This window comes from Astatotilapia calliptera, chromosome 10, assembly GCF_964374335.1.
Source record: "Astatotilapia calliptera chromosome 10, fAstCal68.1, whole genome shotgun sequence".
Lineage (NCBI taxonomy): Eukaryota > Metazoa > Chordata > Actinopteri > Cichliformes > Cichlidae > Astatotilapia > Astatotilapia calliptera.
The window spans coordinates 34,609,477-34,624,593 of NC_137431.1; the positions used below are offsets into that span (position 1 = coordinate 34,609,477).

General features: G+C 45.3%; 2 protein-coding genes across 9 annotated transcripts in view; one reads left to right on the forward strand and one right to left on the reverse strand.

The window, feature by feature from the left end:
* Nucleotides 1-6,314, reverse strand: part of apbb3 (amyloid beta (A4) precursor protein-binding, family B, member 3) — an 18,248-nt gene extending 11,934 nt beyond the window's left edge. For 5 of the 6 annotated variants that reach the window (XM_026180968.2, XM_080307641.1, XM_080307642.1 and 2 more), the window contains exons 1-3: nucleotides 5,968-6,314; nucleotides 165-328; nucleotides 23-81 (exon numbers count right to left, since the gene is read on the reverse strand). In XM_026180968.2, the coding sequence (XP_026036753.1) occupies nucleotides 23-81; nucleotides 165-328; nucleotides 5,968-6,016 (272 nt within the window). In that variant the 5' untranslated portion in view covers nucleotides 6,017-6,314. The remainder of the gene's footprint in view (nucleotides 1-22; nucleotides 82-164; nucleotides 329-5,967) is intronic. The other variant, XM_080307643.1, reaches the window with a different exon arrangement.
* Nucleotides 6,315-8,160: 1,846 nt separating this feature from the next.
* Nucleotides 8,161-14,831, forward strand: sra1 (steroid receptor RNA activator 1). Of its 3 annotated transcripts, none has more exons than XM_026180974.2 (6): nucleotides 8,161-8,394; nucleotides 10,169-10,282; nucleotides 11,179-11,265; nucleotides 11,336-11,499; nucleotides 13,884-13,992; nucleotides 14,109-14,831. In XM_026180974.2, exons 1-6 carry the CDS (start codon nucleotides 8,370-8,372, stop codon nucleotides 14,450-14,452), a joined length of 843 nt encoding a protein of 280 aa, XP_026036759.1. In that variant the 5' UTR covers nucleotides 8,161-8,369; the 3' UTR covers nucleotides 14,453-14,831. The 3 variants fall into 3 exon arrangements, with proteins under 3 accessions (XP_026036759.1, XP_026036760.1, XP_080163779.1); XM_026180975.2 differs by having other exon boundaries at nucleotides 8,181-8,474; XM_080307653.1 differs by lacking the exon at nucleotides 10,169-10,282 and having other exon boundaries at nucleotides 8,181-8,394.
* The last annotated feature ends 286 nt before the right edge of the window (nucleotides 14,832-15,117 follow it).

The window sequence follows — 15,117 nt, forward strand, 5'->3', positions numbered from 1 at the left end:
ATACTGCACATGTATGTGTTACCTGTCCTCAGGTGGTCCTTCTGTCTCCTTGTTGGAGCTCTGCTGTCCAGCCTCCTCCTGCTGAGACACCACAGAAGAAGAAAAGCCTGAGGTGACCGGGTCAATCTGAGCAGGTTTACTGGAGCAGGTCTGCTTCTTCTCACCTGGGCATCGAGCAGCTGCGGTGTCCCTGTAAGACGGGGATGTTGCCACTGGGTGGCGCCGGTGGGAACGTGCCAGTAGTACGTTCCCGTGGAGTCTTTGATGGTTCTCCAGCCAGAGGGAAGGTCTGGGTCCAGCAGCAGGTTCTGGTCTGTCCAGATGTTGTCTGCAGGGACACAAAGCAGGTAAATGTGAACTGTTGGAGCAAGCTTCTGTCTCTGAGAACATGGGCGGGGCTTAAACCTGCATTCAATCTGATGGCCACCAGTGGGCGATGTGTGTGGTTCCTGTTCTGTTCATGAGTCGCTCTATCACACGTGTGATAGACTGGAGCATCGACAGGAGCACGCTCATTGGCTGACAAACTGTGATCGACTGATTAGCCAATGAATGTGCGCCTTCACATTTAGACCCTTTTGTATTGTCTATATCAGTAAGTATTTTTAACAGCGCCCCCTGCAGGTCACAGCAGTGGATGTAGCTGGCAACCGCAGCCGGCTGCATCGGATCGTCAAAGCAGCTGCCGACACCATCGAACATCTCTGCCTCTGCTGCATCTTTCACGAACGCTGCATCAGTCGGGCCTCCTGCATCGTGCGTGACCCCTCACACGACTCTTTTCTCCTCCCTCCCATACGGCAGACGCTGTTGCAGCACCGGGGCCGATCCTGCAGACTGCGGGACAGCAGCTGAACTCACCACAGGCTCCTCCCCCCCACACACACACACACAAACTGTAAAGTGACTCTATTGGACTCCACAGACCACTGCTGGATGCTGCTCTCCTGCTTATGTTGATCACTTTGTTTCACACTGTGAAGCTGCTATGTTGGTCATTCTAAACAAAGTCACTTTAAATCTCAATTGTAAATTTTAGACTGTTATTAACCCTTTTACCTCAAAGTGTACATTTACTCCCCTTTATATTTTTAGATTTATTCTTATTCGTACTCTTCCTATATGTTGTTCTTGTGCTCTGTATGGAACGTCGTCTCGTCTCCATATACTGAACTGTACATGGCAGAGATGACAATAAAGTTTACTTTGAGTTTGAAAACACTCGTTGAAGATTTTACAAAATCTTAAATATTCTTAAATTATTTTAGTCTTCTGTTTAAACCAACTAGCACCCCGTGATGATGATGATGATGATGATGAGTGTTACTCCATCCATAAATGCGAGTCAGGGTTCAAATAAAGCACTAGCCAAAGTAATCCCATTACTGCACTCATCTCTAATCGTGTCGTCAAACTTCTTTCAGATGTGAAAATGTTCAAATGTTCTGAACTCAGAGTTCAGACAAACATTCATTTTGTGTGCAGCTGAAACATGCTGCTCACTGTCAGCTCCAGCTTTGAGTCCACACACTGAGCTCAGACATCCATCACCTCACAGCTGCTTTAACCTGCGTCCTCATATGTGCACATCACATTTTGGGTTATTTAGACCAAAATACTCAATTTTGCTCTACAAGGGCCTGATGTCCACTTACGAGGACATTATGCTGCTACTGTAATATCGAAATTTTAAACAAATATCCTCATTTTTCCTTAAAAACAAAAATCAGGTAATTCTTTGTTTTTACATTCATCAGGTCCCAATCAGCCCAAATATCAAAGAGAGTTCGGGTCGTATGGGGTTAAAGCACCGCTCTGCCCATCATCAGATCAGGTATTGATCCCGGGACATCAGCACTGCTGTCTGCTGCAGAGGACACGTCCATGCACGCGCAGTCAGCGCTGACACATCACAACTGCATCGGTTCACTTTGAAAGCAACGGCACTTACAATCATTTTAAATTCAATGAAGTGAGCGGTTGCATTTCTGTATAGACACATTCAGCAGCTCACGTTTAATGAAAGCGTCCTTTTAAAGGCAGCTGAACGCTCTGTGATTGGCTGCTCTCTGCACTGAGTCAGCGATGTTCAGATGTGCGTCCGTGGATCTGAAACGTTTTCTCAGGCGGATTCTGAACGAGCTGCTTCTCTGGTTCCCTGCAGGGTCCTGGGTGGTTCTGGAGAATCCTGAGCCTGAACATAAGTCTGTATGTTTCTATGAGCTGTGCCCCGAGCACGGACACGTCCACCACCTTGTGTCCTTCAGGCCTCCTGCTCTGCTCTCACACTGCTGACTCTCTGAGCTCTGAATCTTCCTGTTTTATTCCTGATATCTCTGTAAAAACTACAACAGGAGAGGCCGGCGGTGATCGGAGGTCACGCTGCGTTAGAGGAAGAGAGGAAACCGGAGAAGCTGTGAATAATTAATAAGTGCTCCGAGACACCAGACGCTGAATGGGCTGATTAAAAGACAACGATACGATCAGCCTGAGACGGGGAGGCGGGGCCATGCTGCTGACCAGCAGAGCTGCGGCCTGAAAGTCGTTCCCACAGCAGAGCACTGATTGTGTCAGACGACAGTTACCTGTGATGGGGAGCTTATACACACTGAGACGCTTACATTCAGTCATGTGGGGGATTTAATACTCCTGGTATATAATCACACGTGTTTCAGATTAAGATGAAAGTTTAAAGTCACGCTCATCCAAACCTTGATTTTAGTCTGTTTCCCCAAACAGGGAGAGACGCCTGCTGAGCATGAACTAAAGGTTTGTCTCATAAATGTTCATGTTGAAGCTGAACGTTGAGCTTCTGCTGGTTCAGGACTGAGACGGCACCAACGTGTAACGCTAAGTTATTTAAGGACTAGTTTATGTCAATGGATGAATTTACTGACTGACGCGCAGAAGAAATAGTTCTTTATGGAGCCTAGATGGTGTGAATGATGAGACCAAAAACTGCAATGTCTTGTACCAAAAATATATTGAATAAATAGGGGAAAGGGGAAATGGAACAAAATAATTAACACAACACACAACGTAAATGTCCACAATTAAATAATAAATCAGTGCTGTGATTTTTCTGTGCAAGAGTCCTTTTGCTAAGAGTCCTTTTTTTGGTCCTTTTCTTTTTAAAGTTCACTTTTAAGGTATTCCTCCTTAGGGTCCAGCTTCATACAAGGGGGAAATATGTCCGTAATCCAAAGACGGCTAAGTGGGGGAAAAGAAAGAATGGTCCTACCGGCTCGCCACTTCAATATGAAGAAGATCAATTCAAAGAGGGAAAAAAAAACCTGACCGCTGAGTTTAAAGTTTAAAGATGAATTGAGGGGAGAAAATGCTTTGTTTTCCAACACCGTTCTAAATACCATAAGCTCACAGCCACAGCAGGAGTCGAACCCCGGAAGTATCCCTCCACAGCCGGTTTTCAGAGTTGCCGCGACGTGGGAGGAGCCAATCAGAAGAGGGACCTCAAATCAGCTGACATGGGTCATGTGACAGGGAGTAGTTGATATGGGTTACAAACGACTGAGATACGAATATAAGAAATACTTTGATTATCCCGTGTTTGGGAAGCTTCCTTTACAATAATAATAATAATAATAATAATAATAATAATAATAATAAGAGAGACTCCATCTGTTGGTCAAAGTTACAAATTTTTGTTATTTTTTTTCTTTTTGTTTGTTTTTTCAAGAAAAAATCCGCCTTAGCTTTTTATTCATTTTCTAATCTGTATTTGGGACATTATTTTGTACATGTGCGACCCGGCTGTTTTAAATGGTATGAATAATAGAAATGAATGATGTACCGCGTTACGTATTTAAAATACAAAATATGAGTAACTGTATTCTGTTACAGTTGCCGTTTAAAAAGGTGGTATTCAGAATACAGTTACTTTGTTGAAATAAAGGGATTACACGGCGGTACTTCCTGTTTCATATGTTCGGCTACGCCCTCTCTGTTTTTGGTTTCCACGCCCCAAACAAAACGAGGCTCTAATGTCTGTGTCTCAATCTCGCGGCCGCATGATGATAAGAAGGAATAAGTTATTCACAAAAATGATTTAATATGAAGGCAACAGGCAGAGTGTTACGGGCATCGCCCTAAAGCAGCGGTCCCCAACCCCCGGGCCTCGGACCGGTATCGGTCCGTGAGTCGTTTGGTACCGGGCCACGAGAGTTGAGGCTCAGGTGTGAAATGTTTGGTTTTCAGGGTTTTATCGGTTTTCAGCGTTATTTTGTTATCGTTTTTATCGGTCTTTTCACGTGTGTTATGAATAAATCTTCTTTTTTTCGGTACCGGTACTAGTTTCATGTTGTTGTATTTATCCGCGACACCTTAAAGGCCGGTCCATGAAAATAATGTCGGGCATAAACCAGCCCGTGGCGCAAAAAAGGTTTGAGACCGCTGCCCTAAAGCATGTAGCCTGATGGGCAGCGTAGCCCGTGCTGCAGGGAGGATGGACCCGTGATGTGTCTGTGAGCGAGGAGGGAGAAAAAGGAAAAGTAGGAGCTGTCACCGAGCAGAAACGGGAGCTGGAAGCATGTAAATATAATAATAACCACTGCAGCCAAACAGAGAGCCTGACGAGCCCAGCTGTAACTAAGCTGTTAAGACTCGACTGTACGCTGTGTTCGTGTTTTCCTCTGAAACAATAAGCTCCGTTGCAGCAGCCTTTCAACGCCTCTCTCTGTCTCTGCTAGCAAAGTTGACCCAGACAACAAAGTAAAGCTAGTTTTCAGCTACGAGCCGACACGAACCCGAGTATCAGCCAGAGGTCCCTTTACTACGGTTCAGAGCCGCGGACCTGTTTTTTATACGCGAGGAATAGTTTTCTATACGAGATCGCTGCAAAAAGTGCAGCCTTACCTAATGTAAAAAAGCATGATAATATAATAAGTAATCCAAAGTATTCAGAATACGTTACTCTCATTGAGTAACGTAACGGAATATGTTACAAAATACTTTTTGGATTATGTAATCTGTAATCTGTAGTGGAATACGTTTCAAAAGTAACCTTCCCAACGCTGCATATATATGAGAAACATGGCAGCTCTGAGTCTGGTCCAGCCCTGGATACAAACAGCTGACTTCACAGGCTGTGACCTGAGCGTCCTGTGTACCGACTGCAGCGGAGCTTTAGCTCATAATGACCCTTTAAAAGACGAGTGATGGAGGACAAACACCACCGTCCTTCTGTAGACTTTGTTGTGTCCCTCTGTGTTTTCCTGTCCCTCTCTAATGTTTTGGGCCTGATGAGGACCCCGAACACCAGAAGGTCAGTCAGTTAGCCAGTGAAGCTAACAAACAATAAAAACACTGAAGACTATTTCTGCTTATTCTGTTACTTTTCCTCCAATCAGCACTCATATGCTGGTTAGCTGGAAGACTTAAAGTGAGCACTTAGGTTATATATCCAAATGCTTCGCTCCGTGTAGCCACGTACCTGCACAAACAAACTCTAGAGCCAGACTAGGGCTAACACATGGTATCATGCTAACAGACCCCAAATAACAACAACAACAAATGTTCTTAAATATCTGTGAACCTGTGTACCCCCTCTCTGCCTCCAGTAATATTTCTGTTTATATTTATACATTTGACAGCTTAACGTTGACTACAGTGGTGGCTGTGCTGACAGATCTGCTGCAGCTGGATAATCCACGTTGACAGTAACTGTGTGAAAGGTGCACCTGCTGGCTACATACATGATGTACTGACACAGACTGAAGCTAAAGCTCTAAGGTTCAATCATGACAACATGCTAACACAACGAACATAAGCTAACAAGTTCAGAATCATGAGTCTGTGTCAGAGCAGTGAAGCTAAAAGGTCAGAGGTCATGAGATTATGCTAACAGGCTGCAGTTTCATTTTTGTGGACAAACACGTTAGCAGGTCCTGGTTAGGCAGCAGCAGCACCAGGACCCCTGTTTGCATGTATGTGTGATTGTGTGTGTCTTACCATCATAGTTGACTATAATGATGGCCAACATGTAGTCCTTGCCCATCATGGCTCCGCCCTCCAATACGTGTGTTCCAATCAGCTGATCACCAACACACACATACACACGGGCCCAGAGGACGGTTGTTAACGTCTTCTCCCGTTCGCCTCTCTCTCTCTCTGTCTGTCTTTCTCAGTGTCTCTCGTTCCTCCGGCTGGCGCTCTCTCCGACGACACCATCAGTCTTCTTCTTCTCCTCCTTTGTGCTCTCCCAGCGTTTGTTTCTCCCTCTCTCTCCCTCCTCTCTGCCTGATAAACGATGCTGCTTGTCCTCCTCTCCTCTCTGTCCTCCCTCTCCCTGACTCTCCTCCTCCTGCTGATGTCATCACTCCCCTCCCTCTCCTATCTCACCCTTCACTGTAAAAAACTCAGTGTTACTACTGTGGTCGCGTTCACATAATGTCTGGTAAACAGTCAACTCGAGGCACTTCATATTGTACAGTAGACTCTACAATAACACATACAGAGAAAAACCCAACAATCATATGACCCCCAATGAGCAGCACTTTGGTGACAGTGGGAAGGAAAAACTCCCTTTTAACAGGAAGAAACCCCCGACAGAACCAGGCTCATGGAGGGGCGGGGCCATCTGCTGTGATTGGTTGGGGTGAGAGAAGGAAGACAGGATAAAGACATGCTGTGGAAGAGAGACAGAGATTAATACTCCTCCAGATTTGGAGGTCTGATTCTCATTCCCACTGTTTCACACTCGGCTGCAAACCGTTCCAGTGCGAGCTGGAGGCCAGCACTCCATGAAGCCAACAGAACCACATTTTTTACAAAAAAACAAAGAAGAGACTCTGAGACCACCCAGTGAAGCCTTCAGACACTTCACTACGCCTAGACGTTCTGTCCATAAAAGTTATGAAGAGAATCGATGACAGAGGGCAGCCCTGGCTGAGTGCAACACCCACTGGAAACCAGTCTGACTTATTGCCGACTACGCGGACCAAGGTTGTATTAGGATGGCATGGCCTGCTTCAGAGACAGGGATGATAAATATGAACAAGTATCTCTGCCTGGTTTTAGACATCCAGCAGTTAATGTCATCAGTGCAGCTGACAGAGGTCACATCATAAGATCATCTGCACGGAACAGCAGGAGATGTTGTGGTTCGTTATGATTGTACCAAGTGGGAGCATGTACAGGCTAAAGAGCAGTGGACCGAGGACAGAACCCTGAGGGACCCCTGACTGGAGTGTGATTACTTTGACCGTTAGATATGGTGACAGGCAATTCATTTTGTTTGTTTTCAAATCATTTGCTGAGAAATGAAAGATTATAAATGATTAATTATCAGTGGCTCTAAGAGGTGTGACACAGATGTGACAGGTTGGTGGGGTCGAGTACAGAGACTGTAACTGATGAGGAACTTCAGGTGAGAAAGTTTAAAAATGGTCTTGTGGAGTTGAACCTCTATTTCCTGGATCAAAGTTTCACTTTTCACTTCACTAACGGGAGCACGATACACGGTTATTAGTTTGACTTTCACAATAAAATACTCCAGAGATCAACTAATGACTGCATCCAGGTTCATTAGTTTGTTTACAGTCTCGCTCTCTCTTTATTTCAGGCTCACTGCGTGTCTCACTACGTCATCATATCTGTGACACAGCGGCCACGTGTCCCGGAAATGTTTGTAATGTTGGGCGTTCGTGAAGCTCGAGACATTTCAAGATACAGAACCATTTCCTTTTCAAAGTAAAAGCCTTAACATTACATGTAAGAACATGTTTAAACGCAACACTATAATCGTTTATTTTATTTTCTAGTTTCTGGGCTTTTACTAACATTTATAAATTATTAACTCTAAAAAGTCATCTTGTTTCTTTGTTTGCTTGTCATAATCAGAAAACATGTATATTTACTCACTTAAGTAACTCAGTTATTGTATAATATTATTGTTAAATGTTATATTTTTATTATTTTTATCATAGGTTATTATTTTATATGCAGCAATTTATTTTATTCCAATAATTCAGTGGTGACAGAAGAGTTTTCTCTGCTTTTGCACATCTATCTCTCCTTGAACAAGAAAAAATACATATAAAAATGCATATCCTTTCTAATATTGGTCTGTGTAAATGCTATAATATTTATTCAGAGTGATATTAGAAAAATATAAAATAAATAAACGTTTCAAGAAACGTTTATTTTGAAGCTGGACCGGAAACCGGAAACCGTTCCCCGTGTAGTCTGACCCGGGCCCGGCGTGTCCCGTCCACAGCAGGACTCTGTGTCGGTTTACTTTAAGTTTAATTTGGACCAAAGTTGCCCCGAAGCTTCGGTCCCTGTTTAGCTCGGTGGATTAGCCTCCCGGTTAGCTTAGCCCAGCTTCCCGCCGCTGCTCTCTGGACTCCAACATGGAGGACATGTACGTTAAACCCGGTGAGTTTCCTCCTCCCGGCACAGAGCGGCTCTGCCTCCATGAAGAAGGACATTAATGTTAATGAACGGCGTCGTGCCCGGTAACGATCTGCTCTCCTCTCATCGTCTATTAACAGAACACAGTGACGAACTTCATTCACAAATCTGTGAATTTAAAGTTTTTAGGACTACAGGCAGTAAATAAATAGCGTGTAAACATAATCTGTGTCAGGTGCCAGTTATTGGGTTGTTATTCGACATTCGGCCAGCAAACAATCCATAAAATAGAAATGGAGGGTTAGTGTTTTATTTAACGGTAACTGGCTGTTGCGACTTGTATGAGTACGTGTAAGGTTACATTTGAATTTATGTCTGATTTAAACATGCCGTTTGTAGCTGATTTCTCTATGAGTGGAGTCTGCGTGTTCAGAATGATGAACCGGAGTTTGGTTGGACTGGCTGGACACGTAAATGAGTCCGCCTGCTCAGCTGGAACAGAATCACCTGAGAGCCAGGTAGTACAAGACTGCAATCACGTGGTCAGCTGACTCCGAAGGGAGTCTGTGTTTATCTAACATCAGAGACACCGCGCGTGGAAAGAAAGACGAGACGAACCTCATTCAAAAACTTGTTAGTTTTACATTTCGCGGAAGCTTCAGCCAGCTAACACACACCTGACACCTGTAAATGTTAGTGTTTCTTAATCCTGAGTGTATTTAGGTTCGGCTCACGAGTCATGCACCAGATGATCATCATCCAGGTGCAAACAGGAGTTTCATTTGATGTTTCCACAAACTGAAAGTCCTGATCAGGTTATAGCGGAAATCACGTGATCAGTGACGGCTCGATAAACGACCTGACTGACCTCCTTATGTTTACACACACGTGGACAACGTTAGTGTTGCTGTTTTTAGATTCCAGAGCTGCTTTCATTGATCAGTTATTGATTACGAGGCATCAGATGGTGTGTTTCTGTCTGACTGATGAGGGTCATTGATCACATGAACAGCTTCAGCCATCTGTCACAGGGCAAACTGAGATATTGATCCCAGTGTGCTTTAAATTAGAGGATGGATCATGTGACCAGTGAGGGGATCAATAATCAGTCACATCTGAGTCACAGTAACGAATCTCCACAATCCACCTCCTGCGTGATGTGAGTCATGTGAGTTTGTGTTGTCCCTGAACCTCACACCATCTCACCTTTACCTGAAACGTCCCAGGTGGAAGGACCACGTCTTTATCTGAATTCTGCAGACTGTCAGGTCCCTGCCGTCAGCAGTGTTCTCAAAAGTAGAAACGCTCTTCGCTGTTGTTCAGACTCCATTTTTAATTCCATTAAGTAGAAAATCGTGGGGCGATCGTGGCTCAAGAGTTGGGAGTTCGTCTTGTAATCGGAAGGTTGCCGGTTCGAGCCCCGGCTCGGACGGTCTCTGTCGTTGTGTCCTTGGGCAAGACACTTCACCCGTTGCCTACTGGTGGTGGTCAGAGGGCCCGGTGGCGCCAGTGTCCGGCAGCCTCGCCTCTGTCAGTGCGCCCCAGGGTGGCTGTGGCTACAATGTAGCTGCCATCACCAGTGTGTGAATGAGTGTGTGGATGTGTGGACGTGTAAAGCGCTTTGGGGTCCTTAAGGACGAGTAAAGCGCTATATAAGTACAGGCCATTTTACCAAAATTCTGTGAGCTCGGCCCTTCAGGAAGCATTTGTACGGGGAGCAGTGGAGCAGACATGACTGCGTGCAGCTCTTACTGAGGAACGTTTAGAGCTGGTTTAAAACTCCCAACTCTTTGAGCAGGTAACCAGGAGCGGGGCTGGAACGACCCCCCTCAGTTCTCCTATGGCCTTCAGGTGGCCCACGGACCACAGAGGAACCTCCTCAACAAGAGACCGCCTCCAGCGCTGACCTCAGGTACGAACAGTAGTGATGTGTCGCTCGATAATGAAACGGCTCTTATTGGGAGCCGTGTTTCTTTTTTTTTTCCTCGCACTTTTTTTCGCTTCACGCCGCACGTGAGCCTTGTGTTTGTGGTGAGCAGAGGGGGGAGGGGCGGCAGTTACACTCACAGTAGCACAGGAACAGAGCGGGAGGGAGAGAGAGAGCCGGGGGCAACAACAGACAACATGGTGACATTAGAAAGGTAGAAAAGAAGCAACATCTGGACCCATTTCAGCTTTACTGACAACACAAAGGCAGAGTGTGAGTCTGCAAGAAGACGCTGTCGCACAGAGCTGCACAAACAACCTGCAACCTGACAACTGTCCACCCATCAGTGCAGGGGGAGATCAAACACAGTCAGCTGAGTGTGATATTAATGAAGGTGCCAGTGTGTCTACACCACCACAACCCTGAACCAACCCAGAGCTCTATGAGAGCGTTTGCAGAAGTCTGACCCAGCAAGACACGACTCGGCTGATAAAGACCTGCAGACATGACCGCACTTGATTTCCAACTATTTTCAGTTGCTGATGTTTAAGGATTCAGAAAGTTTATTCTGAATCCTGTGAATGCACTTCCAAACAATCCTGCCTGCATGACGGAGAACGTGCGTCTGCGCTTTGTTTTGCATATTTTCATTTATATTGTGTTGTGTTGTTAAGTAGTTAATAGCAGAATTGTAAATAGTTGGTTTTTGTATTTTATAATCTATGTTTTACATTTTATGGAGTGAATCAGTATTTCATTTTGTCCATAATTTTATGTTGTTGTTGATAATAAATTGATTCAAGCAATAAAACAAACAGTCAGCTGATCCACCTGCTGCTAAGAACTACAACCAGATACTTAATAATGACCTTCACCTATAGGTGCAGGAGCCCCACCTGCAGCCCCTCCCTCCTCCAACCCTCTCGCACCACCTCCCTGTGCTGTAGCTCCGCCTCTACTCAACCCAGGTAAGAAAGGTTTGTAATGAGATGTGGTGAGTTTACACCTGACAGCTGAGACATTTGTGGTTTCTCCCAGCTGGACCCCCACCTGGTGCTGTGGCCACGCCCCCTCCTCCTCATCTGGGGCAAATGAGGACTAAGAGAGAGGCTGCGATCAGCCAATCAGAGAGTGAGCCTGAAGTTGAGGGCGTGATGTCGGTGCTGAACGGAGCGCTCGCTGCCTGCAGACGCGCTGTGAAAGTGAGTTCAAAATATGACGTCATTCAGGGGTAAAACCGCAAAGGATTCTGGGAACTCGTGGCAAGCGGTACTAGCGCACGCAGGCTTTCACATGAAAACAGTCACAGCGATAAAAAGAAACACAAAATGGCAAGAAGCCGTTGTATTATTAACTGCAGTAGCCGGTCGCATGACAGCCACGGGAAGCCGACGAGTAAAGAGATCGTTGTTAACGGATTACGTCGTTGAAGAGAAATTGTTCGAGCCATGTTTCCGAAGTAACAAAGAGCCACGGATGGTCTGGATTGCAGCCATTCAAAGAGCAAATATAATGTCCCAGAACTCTCACAGGTTAGTCTGCTCCAAGCATTTACACACAGCTCAGTCTGCTGTTGTAGCAGTGATTCTTGAGAGAAGGGACAAAACATGTCGGGCAGATAAAAGACAAACCAAGGCAATGTTTATACAACAAAACTATGATTTTGTCTTCAAACAATTATATGTAAATATGTTTTTGAAAAATCAAAAAATATATTTTAGAAAATTAAAACCTGTTTTGTCCCTAATCTCAGGAATCACTGGTTGTTAATGCGTCATTTTCATAACATAATTGGTGATATAGGTTACAAGCAAGTCTGGCGCTGAACAGAAATTGTCGCGCTATGCTCCTTTATTTATTGTGCATAAATAGTGAATTGTCCTGACACAATATTGTGTTTCGCTTCTGTTATTATGGTACATTGACAAAAACATATACTTTTATTCACAGGATAAAACAGGTTTTTGTATCACTAATTGCCCAGTACGATTACAACATACAGTATTATTGTCACTGCTACATTTCTGTAATGAACCAGAAATTATTTCCACTACTAATTAATTACCGTTGAGCTCAAAGGTCCTATTAATAAACGGTTAACGAATGTGTATTTATGACGACGATTTGTGAGACTGGTAAACTTACCTTTGTTCGTACGATGCTCTGTACTTTCTACACGGTGCATTTCAAGGTCCTGCACCCATCCGTCGGTAAACTGTACCTGGGCTTGTTGCAGTGACCTGAAGTTACTAAACTTCATGAGTGTATGCACTCACTCCAAGAACCGTATAATTATAAATCTGAGCGTGGTGAAAGTTGGGCAGCACGCTGACGTCTTTTGTCCACTCTGTGTGCTCGTAAGGGTCTGACCCTTTCACTCCTTTGATTTTTTTCCTCGTATCTTTTCTTTGACTTTTCATCAAGTCCGTCTTTGTACGGACCGGCATTGTTCTCCTTCGTTTTGTACATTCCTTTTTGGGGGGAAAAGAAAACGCAAGAAGGTTTTGGAACGGGAGAATGAACGTTTTGCGGTGCTGCAAACGCTGGCGTTTGATGCGGTACTTGGATTGTTTTGCCACGAGTACCCGTCATGCAATGCGCGAAAGTCACGTGGTCTGTCAATCTCTATATATTACATCAGCAGGGGGCACCACCACGTCGCAGTGAATGTTACTGTAGCACAAAGTGACCTTTGACCCTGAGCTGAAACTTTGGCTGTGTCCCAATTCAGGGTCTGCAGCCTTAACGGTCCTCAAGGGCCACCCACTCAAAGACCGCTAAGGCCGGAAGTGCGAGGCTTGTGAAACGGGACGGTCTAGCCTCCGTCGCGCTGCCCAGGTTGCCTAGCAACCATGATACTAACTGGAAACGTTTCACACAGCTTTGTTTGACAGAGATGAAGGAGAACGTGTTTTGTTCGTTTGTTTCTACACGAGCTCTGTGTGGTTTAATGAGGCTGAGACCACACGACTGTCAAACATGATTCCTGTGCTGAACAGTCGTTTAAGATTAGCTAGTAATTAACAATTAGCTGCTGTTGTTCATGAGACTAAAGTCATCTCACTGTGGTAATGTAAATATAATATGGCCAATATTATAGTTATTATATTAATCATTATTAGTTATTACAGCAGTGAGCTTGAACTCTGGGTCAAAGATTCAAGTTGCATTTATTTATTTGTCCTGTCACCTTAAATCTTCACTCAAAGACAAGTACCTGTGACAGTGTATATGCAGATGTTTTATATATAAGAGACAAATATTGTTCTGTCTACACCGCCACATCCTTGAAATTCAGGGAAATGAAGGACGCGTTTGAGGCTGCATTTCGAGCAGCCTTCGAATTGGGACAGCCTTCGTCGCTGTGACGTAATCGTCCTTAAAATGCGGCCTTTAAGGCTGCAGACGCTGAGTTGGGACACAGCCATTATCTTCATCAGAGAAATAACCAGATGTTTCAAATCACCTCTGAGCGTCAGTCTCACCTGCAGTACCAGGTTGGGCCACCGAGAGGCCAACGAGTCATTTCCTTTTCTGTTAACACAAAAATGTGTTTAACTCAGAGCGACCTTTGACCTGTGTGCAGGCTCAGGTGTGTAATGAAGTGGCAAAGCGCCTTCACCTGATGGAGGACAGCTGGAGGTCGGGTAGACTGAGCCTGCCTGTCAGGAGGCGCATGGACACCCTGTCTGCAGGTAAGGTGTCTCACTGCACACCTGTGTGATCACACAGGTGAGTGTTCACTCACCTGTGTGATCACACAGGTGAGTGTTCACTCACCTGTGTGATCACTCGTCTGTTTGTCTCTCAGAGTTACAGAAGGGTCGCTGGGACGCGGCTGATGACATCCATCGCTCTCTTATGGTTGACCATGTGACTGAGGTTAGCCAATGGATGGTTGGTGTCAAACGACTCATTGCTGAAACCCGAAATCTGAGTCCAGAACTGCTAGAACCACTTCAGAAAGTGAGAGGGCCGGTCGAGGACTCCGCAGAACCTGTCCGAGAACCGGTCAAGGAACCTGGAGAACTCCAGCAGTCTTTACAACTAGTCCAGAAGGAGGAAGAACCAGACTCAGCAGAACCAGCCCAGAACCCCGTAGAACCAGTCCAAGACCCCGTAGAACCAGTCCAGGACCCCGTCTCGGAGTCCTAACTGTCCAGGACTCCTCTCTTGACAAACTCTGGCGCTTTCACCAGGATTTGCTGCTTTAATTCTCACCATCATGTACTTATAACACTCTGGACTTTGGCCACTCCCAGCGGCTAAGCCTGGTAATCTTGGTATCTTGGGATTTTGAACTTAATCTTCCTGGACTGTATTGGGAACTTTGGACCGTAAACGAAGTCGCCCCTGATTCTGCTGCTGAAGCTCCTCCCCCCACTGTAGCACCCTGCCATGGTTTTGTTTCTCTGGCATCTTTCTGGGCTCGAGTCCAGCCCAGTGAAACCTGGTTTCAGGATGAGTGTTTGGTCCTGATCAGGTGGATCCTGTTTCTGTCTGATGTGAGAATAAATCTGGTTTCTGTCCTCGATTTGTGTCCGCCTCTTTAATGCTCAATGACTGTTTCCTGATCCAGAACCACCAACATCGGGTGTAAAAGTGTCATTAGTTTCTAAGTTTAGGACTGAGCTCAGTCACCCACCCGTGGAGGTCCTCGGTCACCTGGGTCATGGTGAGACTACCTGAGGTAGGTTCTTGAAGATATTTAACCCGTCCTCTGAAAGGCTTCTTCAGTTCTAAACGCTGGTGGTCCCACGTTACCCGGGTCCCACCTGGCCCCAGGTATGTCACCACCCTGTCAGAGGAAAGGTCAAACA

Coding starts and splice junctions, on each gene's coding strand:
- sra1 (XM_026180974.2), top strand. CDS start 8,370: ATGGAGGACATGTACGTTAAACCCG. Junction 11,266..11,335: donor TCCGCCTCTACTCAACCCAG/GTAAGAAAGGTT, acceptor GGTTTCTCCCAG/CTGGACCCCCACCTGGTGCT. Junction 11,500..13,883: donor CCTGCAGACGCGCTGTGAAA/GTGAGTTCAAAA, acceptor ACCTGTGTGCAG/GCTCAGGTGTGTAATGAAGT.